Source organism: Lepus europaeus, chromosome 10 (genome assembly GCF_033115175.1).
Source record: "Lepus europaeus isolate LE1 chromosome 10, mLepTim1.pri, whole genome shotgun sequence".
Classification (NCBI taxonomy): Eukaryota; Metazoa; Chordata; class Mammalia; order Lagomorpha; family Leporidae; genus Lepus; species Lepus europaeus.
In genome coordinates this window covers 25,644,455-25,671,462 of record NC_084836.1, presented here as the reverse complement: position 1 = coordinate 25,671,462, position 27,008 = coordinate 25,644,455, and the positions used below count along the sequence as shown (strand labels likewise).

The window sequence follows — 27,008 nt, the reverse complement described above, 5'->3', positions numbered from 1 at the left end:
AAATCCCGAAGTTCTAAGTTAACTTTAATGAGAATGTGAAGCTCTGTCAATGCGTCAGAAGCTAAGTTACTCATAATGGTTCCATAGTGCAAGGTGTCATTTTTATGCATTAATGTTAAAAATATAGGTTTTCACAAGGACAAAGGGCCTGAATTAATTACTTACATCCCTACGACCTTGAACAAGGTCTGATACTATTCAGTCAATGTTTCCTGAGTTAATGATGGACTAGCTGATACTTTATTTAAGGTCACCACTTTTTGCTTCAGATTTTACTATGCAATTGAGACAATAATGTGAAGGTCTCACTTCCAATTAAAAGTGCTCTGGCCCCTGCCTCTAATGCTTCTGTTTTGCAAACATAACTTCAATTCTAGTCCCTACACAGGTGGCTCAGGGCTGACTCTTATAGATGTAGTGGTTGCCTAATATAGAAAAGGTAATTTTCGGCCGGCGCCATGGCTTAACAGGCTAATCCTCTGCCTTGCGGCGCCGGCACACCGAATTCTATCCCGGTTGCCCCTCTTCCAGTCCAGCTCTCTGCTGTGGCCCAGGAGTGCAGTGGAGGATAGCCCAAGTGCTTGGACCCTGCACCCCATGGGAGACCAGGAGAAGCACCTGGCTCCTGGCTTCGGATCAGCACGATGCGCCGGCCGCGGCGGCCATTGGAGGGTGAACCAACAGCAAAAAAGAAGACCTTTCTCTCTGTCTCTCTCTCTCACTATCCACTCTGCCTGTCAAAAAAAAAAAAAAATTAGAAAAAAAGAAAAGGTAATTTTCTAGGCTTGCAATATCACAGGCTCATTGTTTGGAGAGCAAGGAATGCCTTTCTCTGAATTAGAAGGTTCCTTCCTGGGGGCCGACGCCATGGCGTGGTGGGTTGATCCTCTGCTTGCGGCGCTGGCATCACATGTGGGCGCCGGTTCTGGTCCTGGCTTCTCCACATCCAGTCCAGCTCTCTGCTGTGGCCTGGGAAAGCAGTGGAAGATGGCCCAGGTCTTTGGGCCCCTGCACCCACATGGGAGACCAGGAGGAGGCACCTGGCTCCTGCCTTCGGGCTCCTGGCCTTGCGGCCATTTGGGAAGTGAACCAGCGGAAGGAAGACCTTTCTCTGTCTCTCTCTCTCTCTGTCTGTAACTCTAACTCTCAAATAAAATAAATAAAATCTTAAAAAGAAAAAAATAGAACAGAGTGCAGGCTGGACTCTGACCTTAGTCAGGCACCCTGGTACAAGGCCTAACCCTCTGAAGAAACCCTGGTCCATCTTATCAGTCTTTGCTAACTCTGGCCCTCCCATGGCCTCCTCAAAGGACTCACAAACCAGAATCCAGGCTTGTGTTATGGTAAAACTTAAGAACAGATCTCAGAATGGACAGAATCTCCCCCTGCACCCTGTTTTAGCAGGACAGACTAGCTAGGTGTATCCACATTGCCCTTAGAGAAGTCAACCCACAGGAAGTCTCTTAATGATAGCAAACATCCGTTATTTTGACTTGGCTGAGACTCTCAGTGGATGTATTTTCCAATTGTTAAGGCTGCCTGTTTATCAAGTGAGAATCTTAAGTGTACAGAAACGGTCTTGGCACAGGCATGCCCTACTTCAAGAAGCTCTTATTCATATTTAGTGCACAGCACCCTATCAACAAAGAGCAAATTTAGATTCAGGAATATAAGCATATTTTACTACCCAAGGGCCTAGTGAAGAATAAGGCAAATATAAGCATCAAAGCAGGTTCAAGTTGAAACGAATTTCAGTGTTTTCTCCAACTGGAACAGTGCCTAATGTGAGCTACTGATTCTGACAAAAACTGTGAGGGAAACTCTTTAGCAACAGATTCTGCTTGCTAGAACTTTGCCAAGACAAGTTCCAGCAATAGAGGCATGTGGTCCAGGGAATCTGGGTCAAATCTGCACTCAGGAAAGAAAAAAAAAAAAAAAAGAATGGCTTTATAATAGTGTCTACGAGCAGAATTCAGGGTATCTGCAATCTTGGATGGGCGAAAACAAATTCTATTTTCACTAACCTCTAAGTGAAATAAAGCTTCTTTCTATCACAAATGTAGGCAGCAAACCACAACAGTATCAGCAATACGTGTGACAATACCACAGAAATCACAGATATTTTCATAGCACATTATGATTATAGCAGACATCCCAAAATACTGTTTACTCTCAATACTACAAAACTGTGGTAGTTATTATATCTGCCACCAGATGTTATTGAAAGCAGTACAAGTGGAGTACACATACCACATGTCATACTCAAAAATATTTTAGGGGCCAGCACTGTAGCACAGCAGGCTAAGCCTCTGTTTGCAATACCAGCTAAGCCACTGTTTGCAATACCTGCACACCATATGAGTGCAAGTTTGAATCCTGCCTGCTCCACTTCTGATCCAGTTCCCTGCTAATGTGCCTGGGAAAGCAGAGGAAAACAGACCAAGTCCTTAGGCCTCTGCATCCAAATGGGAGACCCTGATGGAGTTTCAGGTTCTTGGCTTTGGCCTGACCCAGTCCCAGCTGTTGTGGCCATTTAAGAAGTGAATCAGCAGATAGGAGATCTCCTTCTCTCTTTTCTCTCTATAACTCTGCCTTTCAAATAAATAAATAAAATCCTTTAAACTAAAATGTTTTAATGACTGTATTTCAGCTCAGTTGATTTTCCTTCTAATTGTATGCATTTTATTCTACAACATTAAAAAAATTATCTGGGCAGGTATTGCGGCACAGTGGGTTCAGCTGCCACTCACAACACTGGCATCCCATATATAAGTGCCAGTTCAAGCCCTACTTGCTCCCCTTCAGATCCAGCTCCCTGTTAAAGTGCCTGGAAGACAGCAGATGATGGTTCAAATACTTGTGCCCCTGCCACCCACAAGGGAGACCCCAGAGTTTCTGGCTCCTGGCTTCAGCCTGGCTCAGCCCTGGCCTTGGAGATCATCTGGGGAGTAAACTAGTAGACAGAAGCTCTCCATCTCTCCCTCTCTCAGTTGCTCTGCCTTGCAAATTAAAAAAAAAAAAAAAAAAAAAGTTATTCTGAGGAGACCATAGGCTTTGTCAGACTGCCAGAGGGATTCAGGCACAAAAAGCTTAAGAACTTCTGTTCTCTAGTGAGATTACATTTGGAAGCTCTAAGGTAATACAATAGGTAGGCAAAATATGCTTACTGTTTATACTCTCAAGTTTTCCACAGTAATAAAACAGTTCACAGATATAACGTATGTAAACCATCTTTTCAAACTACCTTGTTCACTTAACTCCAACTAAAAAGAAACTACAAGAGCACAAGAGCTGAGCTCATTACAGCAGACTTCTGAATATCATCATACCTCCGTTTCACAAGACAGAATTCCATCAGGGCCTTTGGATTTGTCAGAAACTAAATTACTTGGCTGGGATCCAGAAAAGTCCCCATCCCCCGTCCCCCTCTTTGAAATCCAACTTCTTCCCCTTAAGTTAGAATGACTTGATGTACATATTAAATCTGGGTTTTAAAGCAGATACTTGCTAAACAGAAGTTTCATGTTTTAGTAAGGGCTTTTCTGAGTTATTCATTAATTTAACTCTGATATTTTTAAAATCAGCTCATTAGCCTATTCACAGGTCAAATTTATAGCTTCAGAACACTGTAACAGATGTTTTGAATATCCTATTTTCTACCAACATGGGAAATCCTGGAATTCTAATAGCATCCCAAAAATAAGGCAAAGACTACAGAAAAAAAATTAGGTTGTTAAAGAAACCTTTAATACAACATAAACATTTTGAACCGGATCAAAGAAACTGATTCATATCTAATCAAAGTTCAAAGCACTGCTTCTTCTAAATATAAATGTGGAAAAGATTTCTCAGAGGAATTTTCAATTTTATTTTTCATTATATTTTCTTTGCCATGATCCTCATTGATTCAACATCTTTCAACACTAATGTGATAACTTTTCACAAAAAAGTCTTTGCATTGAAAATAAATTACACAACATACAACACAGGTAGAGAGAAAAAATTTAAAAAGGATCTATAAAAGTCATTTGTCGGGGTTAGAAGGTGAAAGAGGACTTTTAAAATAATATTATACATTTTTATGTGCACAAAAGATCTTCAAACACACACAGTACCCTTAGAAAATGAAAAAATTAACAGACTATGCTCATTCAACATGAATAAATATCTCTTGTGATTGCTACGTGAGTTAGCCTGCCTTTGCTTTAATGGATTTACGATCTAAATGATAAGAAATGACGTAAACCCACGGAATAACTAGGTTATTTAAATATCTAATCACAAAACCATGGCAAGATCGATGTAAATTTTAGGAATTAAGAAGAGCTCAGCGCCTTTCTGAGTGTTTGGTACAGCCTCAAGGAGCAAGTAAGACCAGGAAGACTTGGAAGCTCCACCAAGGCAGGGGCCACAGCTACGCTATCTAGACACTGAAGCCACATGTCCAGCTCAGGGTTTACTCACAGAAATTTTTTTTTACTTATTTATTTGCTTGTTTTATATATTTGAAAGGCAGAGAGAGAGAGAGAGAGATATCTCCCATCTGCTGCTTCATGCCCCAGATGCCTGCAACAACCAGGGCTGTGCAAAGCTAAAGCCAGGAACCCAAAACTCAACTTAAGCCTTACACATGAGTGGCAGGGACCCAAGAACTTGAGCCATCTTCTGATCTCTCCTAGAGTGCTCATCAGCAGGAAGCTGGAATGGATAGCAGAGCTACAATTCAAAATCCAGGCACCCTGATACAGGATGGGTGTCCCAAGTGGTAGGTTAACAGGTTAACTGCTATGTCAAGTGCTGGCATCTATATCACCAGGTTATTTCCCAAATGCTACAACAGTCAGAGCTGGACCAACCTGAATATAGGAGCTGTTATGCTCTATCAGGTCTCCCTCAGAGATGGCAGGGATCTAACCACTTGAGCCATAACCTGCTGCCTCCCAAGATGTGCATTAGCAGGAAAAAGGGACCAATATTTGAGGCAGGACTCTAACCTAGGTAATCCTGTAATAGAATGGAGGTGTCCTAAGCAGTATCCTAACCACTGTGCCGAAAGCCTACAACAGAATTATTTGCAAGTGAGTGATATATAGAGGGAAGAATGTGACCTTGAAGGAAAAGATACCAGGAGGAGTGAGAATTCTAATAACTAGAAGCTAGGAAGTTAATGTTTGGATAATTCTGGGTTATAAAATGTGTCCTTTTAAATTTTTTGAAAACTAACTTATTTGTATTTATTTGAGAGGTAGAGATACAGAAATAAACAGAAAAAGTTCCCATCCACTGGTTCACTACCCAAAATTCCACAATGGCAGAGGCTGGGCCAGGCCAAAGCCAGGAGCCCAGAACTCCCAGTGTGTGCCCCCCAAATATGTGGCAGGGACCCAACTATTTGAGCTATTACCAGCTGCCTCCCAGGGCACACATTAGTAGGAAACTGTAATCTGGAGCAGAGGCAGAACTCAAACCCAGCAACTTCAAGGTGGGACGTGGGCAATCTTAATGGTAGCTTAAGTGGTAGGCCAAATACCTGCCCCCAAAACAGTGGTCTTAATGCTGTGGAAAAGTGATTTTTCAACTTTTCCAATATGTCTTGGGAAGAGAAATTAAGTGATAATGTGCTATACTACACAGAAAGTGACAGCAACAAACACTAACATCAGTGGTGAAAAGAGAATTAGGCCATTCTGTGTGAATTTAGATGGGCCTGATCTGCTTCAATGCAGGGAAATAGGAAGAGAGAACCAAAGGTGGAGGAAAATTGGCTGGCAGATCCTGCCAGGGCAGAACCAAGAGGAACAGGAAGGATTTCAGTCTTTTCCATAATTTGGTGCCTGAGTGACTGGAAGAAGGCTTTCTCTTAACTGTGATTTATTGATTCATTTATCCATCAAATGTTGTACTACCACATGAGTGCTCTCAACCTTATAAAAAGAAGCATCCAGCTGGCACCGCGGCTCACTAGGCTAATCCTCCGCCTTGCGGCGCCGGCACACCGGGTTCTAGTCCCGGTCGGGGCACCAATCCTGTCCCGGTTGCCCCTCTTCCAGGCCAGCTCTCTGCTGTGGCCAGGGAGTGCAGTGGAGGATGGCCCAAGTTCTTGGGCCCTGCACCCCATGGGAGACCAGGAGAAGCACCTGGCTCCTGCCATCGGATCAGCGCGGTGCGCCGGCCGCAGTGCGCTACCGCGGCGGCCATTGGAGGGTGAACCAACGGCAAAAGGAAGACCTTTCTCTCTGTCTCTCTCTCACTGTCCACTCTGCCTGTCAAAAATAAAAAAAAAAAAAAAAAAAAAAAAAAAAAAAAAAAAAGAAGCATCCATTCATTTCCTAGGCCTTATAGATGACTGAGTTCCTGACATGTGCCAGGATCTATGCCGGATACTGGGATGAGATAATAAAGACAGTCCCTACACTGAAGAGATGAGAAAGAAAGAAAGAAGCAATGGTAATACATTAATGCTGTTCCTATAGCAATATCTGTCTGCCTCCTCACTGCTGCTTCCTGATTCCCATTCCTCCTGACTTCAAAGTGATCTGAGCAATAAACAGATTTAAAGACCCAGCCCGAAGTAGAAAATACAAACGTAAAACTTACAAGTTTTTAGGCTTCAATTATTTTTTTCTTAAACATTTAATTACAAAAATGCATGTATTCTCTTAGATTCTATTTTGTGTAGAACTTAAAAAAAATACTGCTAAGGATTAAGTTGGAAGGTTTTTTTTTTTTTTACTGCAACGAAAACAGAGATAGCCCAAGTAGCATATCCTATAGCGATTCAAATTATCCAGTAACAACAACAACAACATTGCAAAACAACAGTATGGTTGTGTGAATAATAGCAAGGACTGCAATGTGCATTTTCAAAAGGAAGCATCCTATCATATTGGTGTATTTCGCAATCCACCCTGCCCAAGGAACCAAGGTGGGCACAGATCTACCAAAAGAGTCAGGCAGGAATACTTCCCCTTTTCTGCCTGAAATTCAATAAATCACATTTGTCAAGAGTTGCCTCAAATAAAGGCTCACTCCTCCTTTCCACTCTAGAACATTCTGTGCATTTGGAATTATTCCAGATTCCAAAGTAGAAATAGAAGTATTTACTTCAGAGGGTGTTGAAAGGATTAAATCATTTGAGCCAGTAAAGACTCAGTTAATTAACAAGCTTGAACATATGCAAATGTAAGACTTAAAACTCAACTTCTAAAAATGTAAATGCATTGACAGGGACACTTTTATAGCAACATTAGAAATATTTTGCAAAAGTAGAGAACAATGAGAACTTTATAGAAATGGGTTTTGGAAAAACCCGAATCTTAAATAGAAATATAAAACAATCTCTTAGTAGTGATCTTCACATATCCCTAGGATTATACAACCATTAATGGTTTCAATTAATATGATTTGTATCATCTTGGGCAGGGCTTTATCCTTTTCTTTTTTTAAAAGATTATCTATTTGAAAGGCTGAGTGAGACAGAGAAAGAGCGATCTCTACCCACTGATTCACTCCTCAAATGGCCACACTTATACAGGTCTGGGCCAGGCCAAACCCAGGAGCCAGGAACTCCATCTGAGTCTCCCATGTGGGTGACAGGGGCCCAAGTACTTGGGTCATCCTCTACTGCCTTCCCAGGCATATTAACAGGAATGTTAAATTGGAAGTGGAGGAGCCAGACTCGAACTGGCACTTCGTTATAGGATGCTGAGTCACGGGTGGCGTCCTAACTCATTGCACCATTACCATTTCAGATGTGCCTTCGTTTTTAGGAGGAGATACCAGTCCCAGATTACTTCAAATCTTTGAAATTCTTTGTCTCAAGGTTGTTCTTTGAGCTAAAAACATTTTGGCTAATGAAATGCCAAAACCCTAGCTTAAAGCCAACCCAAATTACTGTCTGCAAAGCTTCAAGGTCTCTAAAACTGATAGAAATTTGTGGGGGTTGGGGGGCCGAGGAGGTTTGTACTGAATTATAGACATGAGATGCAAGGAATTTATAATCAAATTAAGGAATCAATACTTCAAATTACATAAATAGCAAAATCACAGTATATCCCATAAACATCTGCTAAGTCATACAGCACTGACACCAAGGGTCAAGGAGAACTGGAGTCATCAGGTACGGCTTCAAAGAGAACAAAGATTTCAGGTCAGGCTTGGAGGAATGAAAGGATTCAAATTCATGAAAGAAAAGTCATGGACGATGAATGCAAAGTCTATGTTGTTTCTCAGTTTCGTTTGGACTTTATGATCTCAAATAAAATACTCATCATCGTCCCCCCACCAGCAAATCCACAATTACCAACGGTCTTCTATCTGTGAAGTCCTGTACATCACTTATTAGGAAGATTTTCAACTTGGAGAAACAGGGGAGAGGCGAACGTCGGTCTAGTGGTTCAGAGTTCAAACCCCATTGTAAAATGCCTGGACTGGACACTTGCCTCTGACTCCTGGCTCCAGCTTCACGTTGATACAGAACTTTGGAGACAGCAATAATAGCTCAAGTAACTGGGTTCTTGCTACATACAGTGGAGACCTGGACTGAGTTTCTGGCTCCAGAATTCAGCCTGGCCTAGCTTCAGCCCCAACTCCAGCTGTTGCTGGCATTTGGGGACCAAACCAGTAAATGCATCTCTCTCTCTCTACCTCTCAAATAAATAAGTAAACAAGCAAATATGTAAAAAAAGACGGGAAACTGGCTTAAGGATAAACAAAAGGCAGCTCAAAACTAAAAATAACTCCAACCACACAATAATGGTTTTATAAAAGAAATGAAATCTGTTTTCTTAAATACAATTTTTGAAGCTTGCTTTTGCCGTTTTACCACTTCTCAATCAAAAACAAATTCAACATGGAATCTTAATTAAACATATGTATACATTTTTACTATTTAGATCAGTCTTAATGTGGGAAAAATATTTTTACACTGAAATCTCAGAATCTCACTGCATCTTTCTCATGTTTTAAATCATAGTTGTCTTTGGCCACTACAAACCGTACCTCATTCAACAGCTGTGGAAATATCCTAAGCTATTCAGTACCTGGTTTACAATGGAGCATTGAATTTATCCAGCAAAAACACAACATGCATGTCAGTACTTCTTTTTGTCCTGTGCATTCTAAATCTAAGTACAGACGAATAGGATATCCTCGAATTATTTCATTTGCTTCATCTGTTATTCCTAAGAGAAACCTAGTGCCTGATTTACAGTCAGAAAGTCAATTTAAGAACCTGTCACACAGAGGGGCCACAGGTCCTGGGACTGAAAGGCAAGTCTTCCTTATCAGGATTCTTCTGTCTTTTGCTAGGCAACCTTGGAAGGCCTGAAGTTTTTATCTAAAAGGAAATGAAAAAAATGCTGGTTTTCTATGATTCACCTAGCACCAAAGTGATTAAATTAAAGAGAAAGCCATGGACACCACTTCCTGAGGTCACTAATAGGACGCAAGTACCTAAAAATCTGTTTACATAAATTATAACAGATTGGCTTTAAAGTTGTGTGGGCATGTCAATAAAATTTTTAAAATTTTTGTGTATTTCTTTATTTCATCTATTTGAAAGGCAGGGCAAAAATTAGAGAATGACAGAAAGAGAGAAACAGGGAGAAAGATTTTCTATCTGCTGGTCCATTCTCCAACCCATCAGCCACACCTGGAACCCAGAACTCCATCTGGGTCTCCGATGTGAGTGGCAAAGGCCCAAGCATTTGAGCCATCGTCCACTGTTTCTCAGGATGCACCAGCAGGAAGGTGGATCAGAAGCAGAGGTGCCAGAACTTGAACTGGCATCCCAGGCAGCAGCTTAACCTGTTGCACCACAATGTCTGCTCCTTAATACAATTTTTAATGCACACTACAAATGTCTATTGCTACTGTATATTCAATACATTTCAACAAGTATTTCCAAGGATCTAGTAGTCTGTGTTGGATACTATACTTGGTACTGAAACTATAGTCATTTTTGAGAAATCATTTAATCTCTATAAAGATTAAAAAATAATAAATGTGTTATCTCTCTATAAAAATAACATTGTGATATTCACATGGCTATGATGAGGATTTAAATAACCATGTAGGGGCAGGCACTTGGCACAGTGGTAGTCACTTAGGAAGCCTGCATCCTATATCAGAGTGCCTGGTTCAAGTCCTGGACTTAGCTTCCTGCTGACACATACCCTGGGAGGCAGCCAATGATAGCTTAACTTGGCCCCTGCCATTCATGCAGGCGATCCACTGAGTTCTGGGCTCCTGGCTTTGGACTGGCCTAGCCCTGGCTCTTGTGGGCATTTTGAGAATGAACCAGAAAATGGAGGACCCCTCTCCTTCAGTCTCTCTGACTTTCAAATAAAATGAAGGTAAATAAACATGGATTAGAAAAAATAAAAATAAAGAAGCAAATACATATAAAACCCTGAGCACAGCATATGGAAAATCACATCCTTTTTTCTTTGCTGTATGTTTTTTTCCCCACTGTACAGCAGTAAACTAGGGAGACAAGGCTGTGTACTTACAGTATAGTAGAAGATACAAATAATAACAATGACAACAAAATAATAATGACACTACTACTACTACTACTACTAAGAGCAGAAAATACCAATTCAGAACTTATTTTTATGATCAAAGCACTATTCTATATACTGTCAACATTTAGCTTGTTAATCATTCCATATAACAACCCTCTTCAATGAGTAACTAGGACCATGACAATGCTATGTATACATGTATGTGGGAGTGGTTCTTTAAACCCCACCCCCAAGCAGTTGGGAAAATATCTTCTTGAGATTAATAATATGAGGCAGGTAAAATGATGCAGGGATGTGGAACTGGGATGGTAAGAATACTCACAGGAAGGTTCAGAGAACTCACTGCAGTTCAGTTCAAGAAAAGTCTATGTGAGGGGCATAAGCAACCTATAAGTCCACATACCAGGCAAAGTGGTTACTGGAGTGATAGAAAGAGAGGAATTCTTGGGAGAGGCAGTTTTACAAGGGCAATAAGAGCTGGATGGTTGGGAAACTGCTGGAGAAGCCTACCTGTCAGCAGCAGCCTATACTGGGGGATCCTCTGAACCGGCTTGAGCAGGTAGTGCTTGACAGCCAGATTAGCACAGCGAGGGCTCATCTGAAAGGAGAGGACATCCAACTTAAACGCAACTAGGAAGCGAGGGATCCAGGCTGTATGTGCTCCGGTGCCAAACTCTACCAACAGCCAGCAGCAACTCTGGAGGGGACTCCTAGAAAAGTTCCCTTTTATTTTAAGGCACAATCGTTATACTGAGAATGAAACCACAGCCAGATTCACCACCAGACCCATTCTCTTCTGTAGGTCCATCTCTGATGTCACTTGCTCCTGGGGAGAACTTGTTCACAGCTCTGTCAGATCGAGGTGGCCAGAGTCAGCATTCTAGGCTGGTTGAGGGGGCCCTGCTCAGCAGCTCTACTCAGAGCATCTGCCCGTACATACAAGACAGTCCCAATGACCCCAACATAAAGTGGCAGAAATAAAACTGCTAGGAATTGCACTCCAATAATCAGAGCCTGGTGGTCAGTAACAATTGAGTGATAGAAAGCAAAAATTAAAGGTAACCTGAAAAGCTGCCATTTTAAGTTAAGAATTCCTTCTTTAACAAGTCAGAAGGATATAAAACTGTTTTTAGGATAAACAGCCTTATAAAAGCCCCCAAATCACAGTGCATATTGCAACATTTGATTGTGGAACCACATTTTGATTTAAGCACAGAGATATCTGATTCTGCCTCTAAGTTCTTTGCCGTAGTATGGAAAACAGACATCTCTACCCATTTGTGAGCTTCAACCCCAGGCTCCAACCCAAGAGTTTACAGTGAAGTGACATCAAAATGGCCAAGTCAAAAATGGCTCTGCACACTAACAGACAGTGTCTTATACTTCTTTCACAGCCAGCTGGGTGGGTAAGAGCTTTTATTTCAGATTTCTTCAGACTGTCACCTTTTTCTAAAATATGCACAACCACTGTCTGCTACACAGAATATTAGAAAATGATAATGAGTGCATGCCAAAGGCATCTTTCATACAGGCACCATCTCCCTGTGTTAGCCTTTTTTTGCTGCGAAGGCAACAGGACTACCAGACAGAGACTGAAACCTGGGTCAGTCATCACTTACCATAGCTACATCATACTTTGTTTTTTGATGGTATAGAGACATCAAGAAGGGGAGGAAAGAACCAATAAAAGGTGGGGGAGGGAAGGAGCTACAAATGATTTGAATGTGTGATTATATGTCTACTGCATGAATTATAAACCAGCAATACCACAGTATTTAAAAAATCCTCCATTCTAATTTTATATAGCTGAAATTCACTGACTTTTCAGTTTCAAAACAGAGAAGTTAAGTACTAAAATACGGTAAGCCCAAATGTTACTGCAAAATGGTAGAGTGGACTTAAATGGAAATTGTAGTTGCAAACTAATTTTTAAATCCTGTTGTACCACTGTATCCCTAATCAATTTAGCCTTGTAGCTATTTTTGAGTGTTTTGAGTCAAAACACAAAGCTCTTGGCTGATACATGCTATAAACATATAATTCCTATTTTTATATAATTTTAATTAATGTTATAGTAATCATTATAGTATGATTTTACACACATTAAATTTTTTTAACTTTGACACTAAAACTGCTCTTTATTTAAAGGGAAACAAATTCTAGTTCCCATCCATCATTATGAGTTAGTTGTTAAAAGACTAAGTTTACATTATGTTATTTTACCCCAATTAAAAAAAAAAGTCCTATCGAAATAATAGCTTTCAAGCCAAAATATTCCAATGTGCAGTAATAGATCTTCAAAATTAAATTTTGTGTACTTTTTGAATTTGCATGATTTAATTTGTTCAATTCCTTCTTTGATATTTAGAAGGGATTATATTTTAATACCTTTTTTGTTTTCAATGAACGCAAATTATTAAAGCTTCAAAATAAGAAAGAAAAGGAAATGCTTAACATTAGATGGCAACAAATACCTCAAATTCTCTAACAACTGTAGCAAAACCTGGATTTTTCTTGCACTGCTCATCCAGCAAAGCTATATTCTTATCAAATTCTTTGATATATGTGGAATACATTTTTAGATATGGTCCCTTCTTTACAAAGATATCAGCAATTCTTTGTTGTTCAGTCCTATGGACAGAGAAGAGATACACAAAAATATAAAAAGAGAGTTAGTATTGTGTCTAAAACACATCCAATAATGAGCAAAACCCACAGCCAAGCCATCAGCTCATTTCTTTTTTCTCTTCCTTTAAGGTATTTCCCAGAAGGCCTACTCTTCACATTTCTACCCTCTTATTTTGCCTGGACTCTGCCAGCCCTCTGACTGGTCTTCCTGGTTCCATTTTTGTCTCTTTCATCCCATTTGTCAGTGCAGGAAGTCTAAAAAACATCCTAATGTATGACTTCCAATAGCCTTCTGCTGTGTTTAGGATCGCGATAAACTCCTTATCTTGGTGTACGAAGGCTCCAGGGGCACCCACATGGGAGATCCAGGAGAAGCTCCCGGCTCCTGGCTTCGGATCGGCACAGCTCCAACCGTTGCAGCCAATTGAGGGAGTGAACCAGCAAATGGAAGACCTCTCTCTTTCTCTCTCTCTGCCTCTCCCTCTCTTTCTGTGTAATTTTGACTTTCAAATAAATAAATAAATAAATCTTTAAAAAAAAAAAAAAAGCTATAGTATGAGCTCAGTGTGCCAAAGCCATGAATTTTGGCCATCCAAAATAATCAATCTACAGGTAAGTGCTAAGTGGATTCACTATGCTGAAGCCACTCGATGTAAGGAACACCTCTTTGTCACATGCAGGAGCTCTGATGGCTTCATCAAAAATTGGAAACTTGACAAATGAACAGATCTCAGCTCAGCTTTACCAGTTCAACATTCTTTCCTCCAGTTCCTTCAGAAGATCCTGGTTGAGTTCATACAGCTGAGGCAAGTAGTATAGGATCTGGTTTAAAATCCGGTCCTCTATCACCGCTTTCCCAAGTTGCCTGGAAGCATGAGCTACTGCGTTCCGGAAGTCCTGTTATCATCCAGGGCAGGAAAAACAACACATACACACACAACCTGATAAAAAAACTTTTCCCTGAGTTGCCTTCTTCCCTAAAATGATATAAACTGCAAAGTGCTATTTTCAGAATTACAAAAGTACTCACTTCTTCCTACCTCACACTCTACTCACCTAGACAGAAAAGTAACTTAAAATACTATACAGTAGTTGAGGTGGATACTTGATTCTTAAAAGAGATTATGAGAGCAGCTGTTTTGCCCATCAGTTAAGATGCCCGTTGGGACACCTGCACCCCATATCAGAGTGCCTGGGTTCAAGTTCTGGCTGTTTCCAATTCCAGTTTCCTGGAACCCCTACTCCTGAGAGGCAGTAGTGACGGCTCAAGTGGTTGGTTTCCCGCCACATACTTGGGAGACCTGGATACAATTCACAGTTCTACCTTGGCCATTACGGGCCTTTGGAGAGTGAACCAGTCAACAGGACAGTGCTCTCTCTTTTCCTCTCAAATAAATTAAAAATTAAAACAGACTTTGGTACTTCATTTACCTCTGAGTTTGATTTCCAAACTTGGCTATTACACTAAGAAGGTGTCTGGAAACTGTTTTCCTGTCTTTAAAGTTATTCCAGTTCCATCCTATGAACACAAACCACTTATTTTTAAAGTCCCGCAAAATATTTTTAGCTGGCCGGCGCCGTGGCTTAACAGGCTAATCCTCCACCTTGTGGCGCCGGCACACCGGGTTCTAGTCCCGGTTGGGGCACCGGATTCTATCCCGGTTGCCCCTCTTCCAGGCCAGCTCTCTGCTATGGCCCGGGAAGGCAGTGGAGGATGGCCCAAGTGCTTGGGCCCTGCACCTGCATGGGAGACCAGGAGAAGCACCTGGCTCCTGGCTTCGGATCAGCACGATGCGCCGGCCGCAGCAGCCATTGGAGGGTGAACCAACGGCAAAAAGGAAGACCTTTCTCTCTGTCTGTCTCTCTCTCTCACTATCCACTCTGCCTGTCAAAAAAAAAAAAAAAAAAAAAAAAAAAGGTTTTTAGCTAATTTTTCTCTGGATGCAGCAGTCCCTCTATCACTTTCAGGAATCTTTTTCCAACAACTAGAGCATTCTAGGTGAGATGTGGAAGGAAGCAGTGCCTGATAATCAGATTCCTGAATCCAAGCTCTTGTGCTTAGTTTCCTGTGTTGCCTTGGGCTAGCCTCATTTTCCTCACCTGCTAAGTAAGTACATTAATTTTATGAGACTCTAATTATACAGTACAAATAAAAATTTTTGCAATGCATTTGCTTACAGGATGAACTAAAACATTAACTCTAAACTGTAAATTCTCCCTTCCTTCCAGCAAACCTCCCAATAACTTCACCAAAATTGACACTTTTCACAGATTAAAAAAACTCACATATTATTTTCCATCTGTTGTTACCTATAAGACTACTTGTAGCATATTTTAGCGTAGGTTGCTGACAGCAAACTTTATCACTCCAGAGGACTTGCAAAGGGTGGTGTAGAAGATATTATGCTTAGATCCCATTGTCCCTTGGGGTAGGCCTCAATATGTAAGTAAAACAGTTTCAGAGTCCTCAAGACTCAAAAACAAAGATTCCTTCCTTCTTAGGAACTGCAATTTTAATTAAAACCCTAAAGCAAAGGTTGGATATAATGACTCTTTCCTTGGCTTTACTGCCCTTGATCTTTATTTCCAACACTTTTCCTTCCAGAATTCACTAGGCACACCAAACAAAGAAAGACACCATTCTCCCCTCCCCATCCCCCATTCCTTCACCCCTGTCCACAACATATATGTAGTAACCATGAATACGTCTCACACGTGTTCAAGTCAGAAAACCTTATGTATAAGTTAAAAGTACATGAAAAGATTCTTTTCTAATGCATTGCTATTTTAGATAAGTCAAACCATTTTTTTAAAAATCCTTCACTTAGGACTCAGTACCTGTGACAACCTGTATTGGTCCATGTCACCTTAGCTCAAAAGAACTAACTACTTATACCAGTGACTAAAGAATTAAGTTGCATTGTTGATTAAAAATTAGGGTGTGTAATCTGTATATGCTCCACCCAGAAAGCAACACTAAACATTTCCAGAAACCAATTGGATCTGGGCCAAATTCCATCTCCTAACAGCTTGCTTCAATCAACACTCATTTATTTACTAAGAGAAAATCGAGATACTTAACACTTTTGAAAGTCATTAGACTGTCGGCTATCAGAAAGAGCTATAGGATATATTTACATATTAGGATGACTACCTCAGTTGTAAATGTATTCAGATCATAACAATTAAACAGCTGCTGTGTGTGTGTGTGTGGGGGGGTGTGTTTAAAGTCAGTTTAGTGATAGTGATTCAGTAATTCAGATGCAAGAGTTCCTAGCTCAGCAAAGCAATAAGCACTGCCCTTTCTTCTGGTTAAATACGGGATGACTGTTTGTCCCTTGGCAGCTAGATAACTTGTTTTCCAGTTGGAGGGTATTTCCTCAGCCATGGCAGGGACAGTAGATGTCAGATAGTGAGTAACTTAAGGATCCAGTTTTGCCAGACTCTGCATTCCATGTCTTCCACCACTGCCAAAAAGGGAACTTGTTTATTTAAGACACATTTAATAGAGACCAGCCAAATCCACACTGAGCTGACCAGTCAGATGGCCACCAAAGACGGGGAGGCCTTTATCATATAGTAGGCAAACATGACTTTTTCCAGTACTAGATGTTTGTAGGTAGCTCTGGATGAACTGAGAATCTATGGTGTCTTTTTTATTAAATTGCAATAGGTCAGAATAAAATAGAAGTCTAAAAGCTAAAGAGTTGGGGATGGCACTGTGGCACAGTGGGTTAACATCCTGGCCTGAAGCACCGGCATCCCATATGGGTGACGGGCAACGGTTGGAGATCCGGCTGCTCAATATCTGATCCAGCTCTCTGCTATGGCCTGGGAAAGTAGTAGAAGATGGCTCAAGTCCTTGGGCTCCTGCACCCATGTGGGAGACCCAGAAGAAGCTCCTGGCTCCTGGCTTTGGATCAGCAGAGCTCCAGCCGTTGCAGCCATTTGGGGAGTGAACCATTGGATGGAAGATCTCTCTCTCTTTCTCTCCCTGTCTGTCTCTCCTCTCTCTGTGTAATTCTGAATTTGAAATTAATAAATAAATCTTTAAAAAAATAAATAAAGATTATAGGAACTTAGAACATCTATATGCATAAGACTCAAAGAGTTATTATTTTATGCAAGCACTTGACAGAGTCTTTGACCAAGCAAGTCAGGTTCCTAACCCTTTTCTTAGGCCCATTTGTGCACTTCCTCACTTCCTTGTAAAGCAGAGGTTCAGCAAGAAGCCTCCCACTTGGCTCCTCATCGTCCAGATGAAGTCTGAGCACCCTGGCCTGTGCTCAGCAGTTGTCAGTTTAGCCAGAATCCCCCTTCACCACTCATGTGTCCTCTTGGAAATCTTCATCCACCAATTCCAACTTTGTCCCTTAGCTATACAATTCCCATTTGTCCACGCTATATTTGGAATTGAGCCTAATCTCTCTTGCCCTCTACAGAATCCCACTGCAGTAGTCTCTGAGCCTCTGGTGACTGTCCTGAATGAAGTTTTCCTTGCCGTGTTTTAATAAGTGCCATCAAAACCTTTTTCTTAAACACTACACTAAGACTGTTACTGGTTCTTATGGAACATTTCTGAATACTGTAAGGGGCACTGCTTCCCTCAGGCCATGGCAACTGTCTCCAAGAGCTCCACTTGGAATGCATGGCTTCCACAATCACATACAGTAACTTCTGCCCGTTTTATGCCCTCACCTCCTGGGTCACCATTCCCTGAAAGCCATGTGCTCTGGCCCCACGGCAGATGTAACTAATACACACAGGAACCACACACAGAATCTTTAACTTCTCAGCTCTTCAAGAACCTCAACCATTGCCAAAACTAGTGCCATTAGAAGGAGGTAATTTTTTTTCTTTATAAAAAAGGCTGATTACAAAATATGCCTGGTTCTTTTTCTAAATGTTAACAGCCAGGATAATTTGGGAAAGTGTGATGAGCCAGAGGCAAAGCTATTTTGGGGTAGAACAATCTAAATTCACCAACACCTCCTTAACCAGTGAGGATGCAAGTCAGCAGGACTAGCATTTAACAAATTAGATCCAGAGGTTGTTTTGCTTTGTTTTTCACGCTGGAAATGCTGGGTAATTAGAATAAAAGGCATGGGGGAGAACTAGTGGGTAAAAATGTCAGGCCTGGGGCCTGTGTTGTGGCACAGCAGGTAAAGCTACCACTTGCTTTGTGGGCATCAATATGGGTGTCAATTCATCTTCCACCTGCTCCACAATTCCCTGTTAATGACATGGGAAAAACTGGGGTAGGTGGCTCAAGTGTTTGGTCCCCTGCTACATGGGAAGCTCCTGGCTCCCTGGCTGTTGCAGCCATCTGAGGAGTGAAATAGCAGATGGAAGATCTCTCTCTCTCTCTCTCTCTCTCTCTCTCTGTAACTCTTTCAAAGTAAGTAGATATATCTTTTGAAAGTTTCAAAAAGAATACATGTTTTAAAACAATGTTAGGCAAGACACAGATTCTTTAGGTATGAACTATATATACTTTAGCCTTTATAACATAAAACTCACCAAAGATGCCGTATACAAAACTGAATCAAAGCAATAAGTCCCACCGTTACCTTTCTAGTTGTAATAATTCAAAGCTTTTTCAAGCTAAAATTCTTAGAGACAACAATAGGTCTCTGAATGATAAAGCATATCATAATATTATTCTTAATAATTCCCCCAAAATCTATAAATAAGAACTACATCAATATTAAATTGATCTTTAATCACAATGAGGTATTTACATACTAGCCTTGTCAGCTCTGAGCATTTAGGGAGGACCTAAGCAAAAATCAATGCAAATAAAATCAAATATGTATGAACAGCTTGAGGCAATGAAGCTTGAAACAAATGGCCTTGTTTACTAGGTCAGGATTCATATCTCCAGGGCCAAATAGGAGTAGGTGACTTAATTAACAGTTGTCTAGACTGGGCTTCCTGACCTGAGGGCATTACTTAACCACCATCACTACACAGAAAATTACAAAACCTAAATGGATATATGGACAGATACGGAGCTTAGCACCTAGGGCTTTCTGTACACATGAATGACACTTTGCAGTGGGTAAAAGTAAAGCAGCTGCTAAGGCCAAAGAGCTATGATAAATATGAAGATATGAATGTGAAACTATCAAATAAAAGTAGAGAGGGAAAGTCCCTATATCAACAGTTTATTTTTTATTTAGTTATTTTTGTTTGACAGGCAGAGTGGACAGTGAGAGAGAGAGACAGACAGACAGAAAGGTCTTCCTTTACCGTTGGTTCACCCTCCAATGGCCGCCTCGGCTGGCGCGCTGTGGCCGGCGCACTGCACAGATCCGAAGGCAGGAGCCAAGTGCTTCTCCTGGTCTCCCATGGGGTGCAGGGCCCAAGCACTTGAGCCATCCTCCACTGCACTCCTGGGCCACAGCAGAGAGCTGGCCTGGAAGAGGGGCAACCGGGACAGAATCCGGTGCCCCGACCGGGACTAGAACCCGGTATGCTGGCACCACAGGTGGAGGATTAGCCTATTGAGCCGCGGTGCCAGCCAACAGTTTATTTTTTTAAATGAAAATATTTTTCCAATGAAATTATTCCTCCTTCTTAATGTGTGAAGACCTGGTGATATCATGCATAATCATGAATACAAAGCTGTGTTAAACATGACTGAAATTCATCCTTTGTCCCAAGTTTTCAACTTCCTTTTATAACATTATTAAACATCAGAATAATATATCCCAAGCGACCAAAATTTGGCTTCATTTTCATATTTAGTAACTGAAAAATTAGAATTTCTCTGGTTTCCAGGGCAACCGAAAGAATTCTGAAAGCAAGGTAATAATATACCCAAGGATACACTATATCCTATCCAGTATAGTAGAGATTTCTAGAAATAATTTTTAATCATTTTATAAACAACCACTGAGTTAAAGGGCTCAAACTGGATGTCAAAATCTGACTTTGTCATTTAGCAATGGGTTACATTTGAAGCTTACTTTCTTCATTTAACAAACAGAAACAACATCTATTTGATAGGGTTGTTGTAAGGATTATAATAGGTAATCCAGCATGGTTAAGAGTTGGCAAGGCACATAGGGAACACTCAGTAGGCCATTTATAAGTTAAAGGAGCTTTGGTTAATTTAAATGATCACATGAACATTTTTTAAGACCCACAAGCCCCTCGATCCTTGGAAAGAGAAGAAAGAACCTTGGAAAGACTCTTGAAACAAAGCATGTGAAGAGAGGGAAATACCAAACCAAGATGAGGAAACACCTCAGCAGTACGACAAAGGGGCTCCTAACAATCAGCTTCGTTCAGGGAGGACAGCCCTCTGCACAGGAACCAGGCTGCTCGAAGCGGGGCTTTGGTAGCCAGGTCAACATAAGCTAGGAGGAGTCTTCCCAAACAGAGACTAAAGGACAACAAAGTAGTGCCCAGGCCTCAAAAGACGGCGTATTCAGTAGAACACGAAGTAACTTTAAGACAGCAATGTGTTCTTAAAAATTTATTGAAGAGGCAAGAGACAGAGACAGAAAAAGGGAGAGTGAGAGAGAGAGAGAGGCAGATAAAAGAACATTCTTCCATATTATTCACTTCTGAAACGCCTTCAACAGCTGAGGCTGGGCCAGGCCAAAGCCCGGAGCCAGGAACTTAATCTGGGACTCCCACATGCATGGTAGAGACTCAAATACTTGAGCTATCACCTGCTGTCCCCCACCCCCATCCCCAGTGCATATTAGCAGGAAGCTGGAATACAGACACTCCAATATGAGATGTGGGTTCCCAAGGGACATCTTATTCACTATGCCAAACACCAGCCCCAATATGTGTTATCAATTTTGAAAAGTTAATTACAAAACAGAACTTATAATATAGTCCAGTACTAATATGAGAAACTACCTCCGAGGAAAACTTTCTCAATATGAATTAGTAATGTTAAGTTTTTAAGAAAATGTTTCTAAAGTTGGAGATTTTCTACACAGGAATTAGGCCTCCATGTTTCCACTGGACCAAGTAGAGAGCACAAAGGCAACATCTGGTAAATGTGAATCACCCAGAAGTGTAACCTCCTTTTCATGTTCGTATATACTTATTAAAAGGAAACCCAAGAATAATGATACTCTTCGCAGAGCCAAAAACAGGTATATATTTTGTGAGCCTTCCATTTTTTGCAATTAAGTTTAATTTATGATGTGAATAATTATATCACATAAGTAAATTTTCACTTCAATTGCTTTACTATTGTTTCCTCTACTTTGTACCTCTCTTTTGTTAAATCTTAATAGTTTGCTGAAATATAATTAGAATAAAGTAACACCAAAAGCATTTTAATTGCCAGTATATAACAAAACATGTGAAAGCTTGCAAGCAAAGGGAGAGCATGAAAAGAGAATATGCAGTCAGATAAATCATAATTGTCCCAACAGGTCTGTTCAAGTTGACAATTATAAAAACTGAAAATAAAACTTCAAACAGTTGTAAATGTCTGTTTCTGGGAACTTATTCAGAAAACAGTCTGGAACAATGACAATGACTTTCTTTTTCACACTATTAGTCCAAAATTCTACTGACAGCAAATATCCTCCGCAAACAGCCAAGAAGATATATTATTACTTTTAAAATTCTTTATTGTGAGGATATAAAGTTTGAAGACTTTGGATATATAAAAGCTCTATTTTTTTTTTTTTTTTTTTTTGACAGGCAGAGTGGACAGTGAGAGAGAGACAGAGAGAAAGGTCTTCCTTTACCGTTGGTTCACTCTCCAATGGCCGCCGTGGCCGGCGCACTGCGGCCGGTGCACTGCGGCCGGCGCACCACGCTGATCCGAAGGCAGGAGCCAGGTACTTATCCTGGTCTCCTATGGGGTGCAGGGCCCAAGCACTTGGGCCATCCTCCACTGCCCTCCCGGGCCATAGCAGAGAAAAGCTCTATTTTTTAAGAAATCATCTGGGTATATCTATATATACACATCAGATACATGTGCATTAAAAATATCCACATATATATATATATATTGAATGTATGAATTTTAAAATATGACCATGTATTAGAGAAAGCATATAAGTGTAATTCATTTAGTCAGTTATGCTGAAAACTTTTTGGGTTTGGGAAAATACAAAAGGGGTTAGTCTTAAACGTCAAGAAAATATTGGCAGATACTTACAATATGCAAAAGTTTCAATACATCCACAAATCTGTAAAACACAGCAATGAAAAAACATTTTAAATGAGTCAATGGGGGGAAAATAACTGTGTGAATTGTAAATTAGATACCTACACTTTCTCTGAGCTTATGATCTCCTTGGCAATATGATGCACTTTACTTTTCATTCCAGTATCTTCATCCTGTGGATAACAGAACATTCAGAAAGTATGAAACTCATTAAAGGATAACGAAGATCATCTATGAACAAGGCAGACATGACCTTTTAACTCCGGTACGTACAATCTCCATCCGTATTACACACAATTTATGCTGTATAACATCTCAAATGACAAAGGTAGAAAATATGATGAGGGATAAGCCACAACACAAGAGCAGCTGAGAGCAGTCTGTAACGGGATTAACCGACCAGCCTGAGTAGTACCTCGATGGTTCAAACCATTCTGCAGCAGAAAGGACCCCTACAGATACCATTGAACGTGAGTCCACTGGGTGCACACAGCAATGTGATCATTACTGGTGAATATCCAGCAGGAATGTGAGAGAACTTCACCCTAAGTAAGGCCGTTCTCAGACAACCTTAAGTACAGTCTGAACGAATTTCTTCCCAGTCTATACCAACATTACAGCCACAGGCCCTCAATTTCCTTAAAATCCCTCGTACAGGGGTCTTAGAAACACAGCAGTTCTATCCTGAAGAGCTAACGTGAAATTCTTTTACTCTGTACTCCTTTGTATGAAAGTTTAATGCCCCAGCAGGGGGAACTGTGCATGTTTGAAAGGAATAACAGAAATATCTTGGCAGGAGGTTTCAGTATTTAGGTGAATTTCATGTTGTTAATGGAATATTAACATGACTGGCTTTGTTTCCAGGGGATTAAAGAAAAGAAGAGTTTCTTTCCATTTCTATTCAAATGAAAGATCTGAATCCTGCAGTACTACAGCAAGGGGCAAAAAAAGAGTAAATAAGGAATAAGCAAATCTAACATTTTGGATACTATCCCTAAGGTAAAAATTATGACCGCTGTGTTAAAACGAAAATGCTCTAATGTTTCTGTTGATGAAACATCAGACCTGGTTTTTGGAAAGAGAGGTTTCTGCATCCACGTGGACACTGGCAACACTAAGACACAGTCATTCTGTATGGCACAGGGCAGAGCTGGACAGGGCAGAGTTGGCTAAGGCAACATGACAGTAAGTATAAAAAGTAGCTGTGATGGGGCCGGCGCTGTGGCACAGCAGGTAAAGCTGCCGCCTGCAGTGCTGGCATCCCATATGGGTGGCGGTTCGAGTCCCAGCTGCTCCACTTCCAATCCAGCTCTCTGCTATGGCCTGGGAAAACAGTAAAAGTTAGCCCAAGTGCTTGGGCCCCTGCACCCACGTGGGAGACCCAGAAGAAGCTCCTGGCTGCTGGCTTCGGATTGGCACAGCTCTGGCAGTTGCGGCCAACTGGGGAATGAACCAGCGGATGGAAAACCTCTCTCTCCACGGCTCATTCTCCCTCTGTGTAACTCTGACTTTCAAGTAAAAAATAAATCTTTAAAAAATTTTATCCATCTGTTTCTGTACCAGTACCATGCTGTTTTGATAACAACTGCCCTGTAGTATGTCCTGAAATCTGGTATTGTGACGCCTCTGGCTTTGTTTTTGTTGTACAAGATTGCTTTAGCTGTTCGAGGTCTCCTGTGTCTCCATATGAATTGTGGCATCATTTTTTCCAGATCTGAGAAGAATGTCCTTGGTATTTTGATTGGTATCGTATTGAATCTACATACTACAGGGCAGTTGTTATCAAAACAGCATGGTACTGGTACAGAAACAGATGGATAGACCAATGGAACAGAACAGAAACACCAGAAATCAATCCAAACAGCTACAGCCAACTTATATTTGATCAAGGATCCAAAACCAATCCCTGGAGTAAGGACAGTCTATTCAATAAATGGTGCTGGGAAAATTGGATTTCCATGTGCAGAACCATGAAGCAAGACCCCTACCTTTCACCTTACACAAAAATCCACTCAACATGGATTAAAGACTTAAATCTACAACCTGACACCATCAAATTATTAGAGAACATTGGAGAAACCCTGCAAGATATAGGTACCAGCAAAGACTTCTTGGAAAAGACCCCGGAGGCACAGGCAGTCAAAGCCAAAATTAACTACTGGGATTGCATCAGATTGAGAAGTTTCTGTACTGCAAAAGAAACAGTCGGGAAAGTGAAGAGGCAACCGACAGAATGGGAAAAAATATTTGCAAACTATGTAACAGATAAAGGGCTGGTAACCAGAATCTACAAAGAAATCAAGAAACTCCACAACAACAAAACAAACAACCCACTTAAGAGATGGGCCAAGAACCTCAATAGACATTTTTCTAAAGAGGAAATCCAAATGGTCAACAGACACATGAAAAAATGTTCAAGATCACTAGCAACCAGGGAAATGCAAATCAAAACCACAATGAGGTTTTACCTCACCCCGGTTAGAATGGCTCATATTCAGAAATCTACCAACAATAGATGCTGGAGGGGATGTGGGAAAAAAGGGACACTAACCCACTGTTGGTGGGAATACAAACTGGTCAAGCCACTATAGAAGTCAGTCTGGAGATTCCTCAGAAACCTGAATATAACCCTACCATACAACCCAGCCATCCCACTCCTTGAATTTACCCAAAAGAAATTAAATTGGCATACAAAAAAGCTGTCTGCACCTTAATGTTTATTGCAGCTCAATTCACAATAGCTAAGACCTGGAACCAACCCAAATGCCCATCAACAGTAGACTGGATAAAGAAATTATGGGACATGTACTCTATAGAATACTATACAGCAGTCAAAAACAATGAAACCCAGTCATTTGCAACAAAATGGAGGAATCTGGAAAACATTATGCTGAGTGAATTAAGTCAGTCCAAAAGGGACAAATATCATATGTTCTCCCTGATCGGCGACAACTAACTGAACACCAAAGGGGAAACCTGTTAAAGTGAAATGGACACTATGAGAAACAATGACTTGGCCGGCGCCGTGGCTTAACAGGCTAATCCTCTGCCTTGCGGCGCCGGCACACCGGGTTCTAGTCCCGGTTGGGGCGCTGGATTCTATCCCGGTTGCCCCTCTTCCAGGCCAGCTCTCTGCTATGGCCCGGGAAGGCAGTGGAGGATGGCCCAAATGCTTGGGCCCTGCACCCGCATGGGAGACCAGGAGAAGCACCTGGCTCCTGGCTTCGGATCAGCATGATGAGCCAGCCGCAGCGGCCATTGGAGGGTGAACCAACGGCAAAAAGGAAGACCTTTCTCTCTGTCTCTCTCTCACTATCCACTCTGCCTGTCAAAAAAAAAAAAAAAACAATGACTTGATCAGCCCTTGTCCTGACTGTTGATGTACAATTTAATACTTTATCCCTTTTAGTATTTTTTTTTTGTTCTAGTACTATTGGTTGAACTCTGTAATTAACACACAATTATTCTTAGGTGTTTAAATTTAACTGAAAAGTGATCCCTGTTAAATATAAGAGTGGGAATAAGAGAGGGAGGAGATGGGAGATGTACAATTTGGGACATGCTCAATCGGACTTACCCCTAATGGTGGAGTTAGAAACATGCCAGGGGATTCCAATATAATCCCATCAAGGTTGCATGTACCAATGCCATCTCACTAGTCCAAGTGATCAATTTCAGTTCACAATTGATCACACTGATAGGTCTAAGAGTCAAAGGGATCACACAAACAAGACTAGTGTCTGCGAATACTAACTGATAGAATAAAAAAGGGAGAGAACGATCCATCATGGGAAGCGGGAGACACAGCAGACTCATAGAATGGCAGATGCCCTAAACAGCACTCTGGCTTCAGAATCAGCCCTTAAGGCATTTGGGTCTGGCTGAAAAGCCCATGAGAGTATTGTAGGCATGGAAAGCCAAGACACTCTGGGAAAAAAAAAAAAAAAGAAGACCTAAATGAAAGATCTCTGTGAGTGAGATCCCAGTGGAAAGAACGGGGCCATCAAAGAAGGAGGTACCTTTCTCTGAAGGGAGGAGAGAACTTCCACTTTGACTATGACCCTGTCGGAATAAGATCGAAGTCGGGGAACTCAAAAGGCTTCCATAGCCTTGGCAACTCATAACTAGAGACTAGGGAGATTACTGACGCCATAAACAAGAGTGTCAAATTGTTAAGTCAACAACAGGAGTCACTGTGTACTTACTCCTCATGTGGGATCTGTCCTTAATGTGTTGTCCAATGTGAAGTAATGCTATAACTAGTACTGAAACAGTATTTTACACTCTGTGTTTCTGTGTGGGTGCAAACTGATGAAATCTTTACTTAATATATACTAAATAGATCTTCTGTATATAAAGATAATTGAAAATGAATCTTAATGTGAATGGAATGGGAGGGGGAGCGGGAGATGGGAGGGGTGCAAGAGGGAAGTTATGGCGGGGGGGGGGGAGCCATTGTAATCCATAAACTGTACTTTGGAAATTTATATTTACTAAATAAAAGTTAAAAAAAAAAAGAAAAAACAATGTTTATCTATTTTCATTTTATTTGAAACCTATTAAAACAGAGACAGAGATATACAGAGATCAATCTTTTATCTACTGGTTCATACCCCAAATGCCCCAAGGTGAGTGACAGGGACCCAACTACCCAAGCCATCACCTGCTAATTCCCGGACTGTACAACAGCAGGAAGCTAAACG

At 41.0% G+C, this 27,008-nt stretch overlaps 1 protein-coding gene across 2 annotated transcripts in view; it reads right to left on the bottom strand.

Moving 5' to 3' along the window:
- The window catches only part of FGD6 (FYVE, RhoGEF and PH domain containing 6), a 145,577-nt gene that overhangs the window by 42,080 nt on the left and 76,489 nt on the right, over window positions 1–27,008 (bottom strand). For both annotated transcript variants that reach the window (XM_062203114.1, XM_062203115.1), the window contains exons 4-8: window positions 22,411–22,478; window positions 22,297–22,327; window positions 13,900–14,051; window positions 13,001–13,157; window positions 11,037–11,124 (exon numbers count right to left, since the gene is read on the bottom strand). In XM_062203114.1, the coding sequence (XP_062059098.1) occupies window positions 11,037–11,124; window positions 13,001–13,157; window positions 13,900–14,051; window positions 22,297–22,327; window positions 22,411–22,478 (496 nt within the window). The remainder of the gene's footprint in view (window positions 1–11,036; window positions 11,125–13,000; window positions 13,158–13,899; window positions 14,052–22,296; window positions 22,328–22,410; window positions 22,479–27,008) is intronic.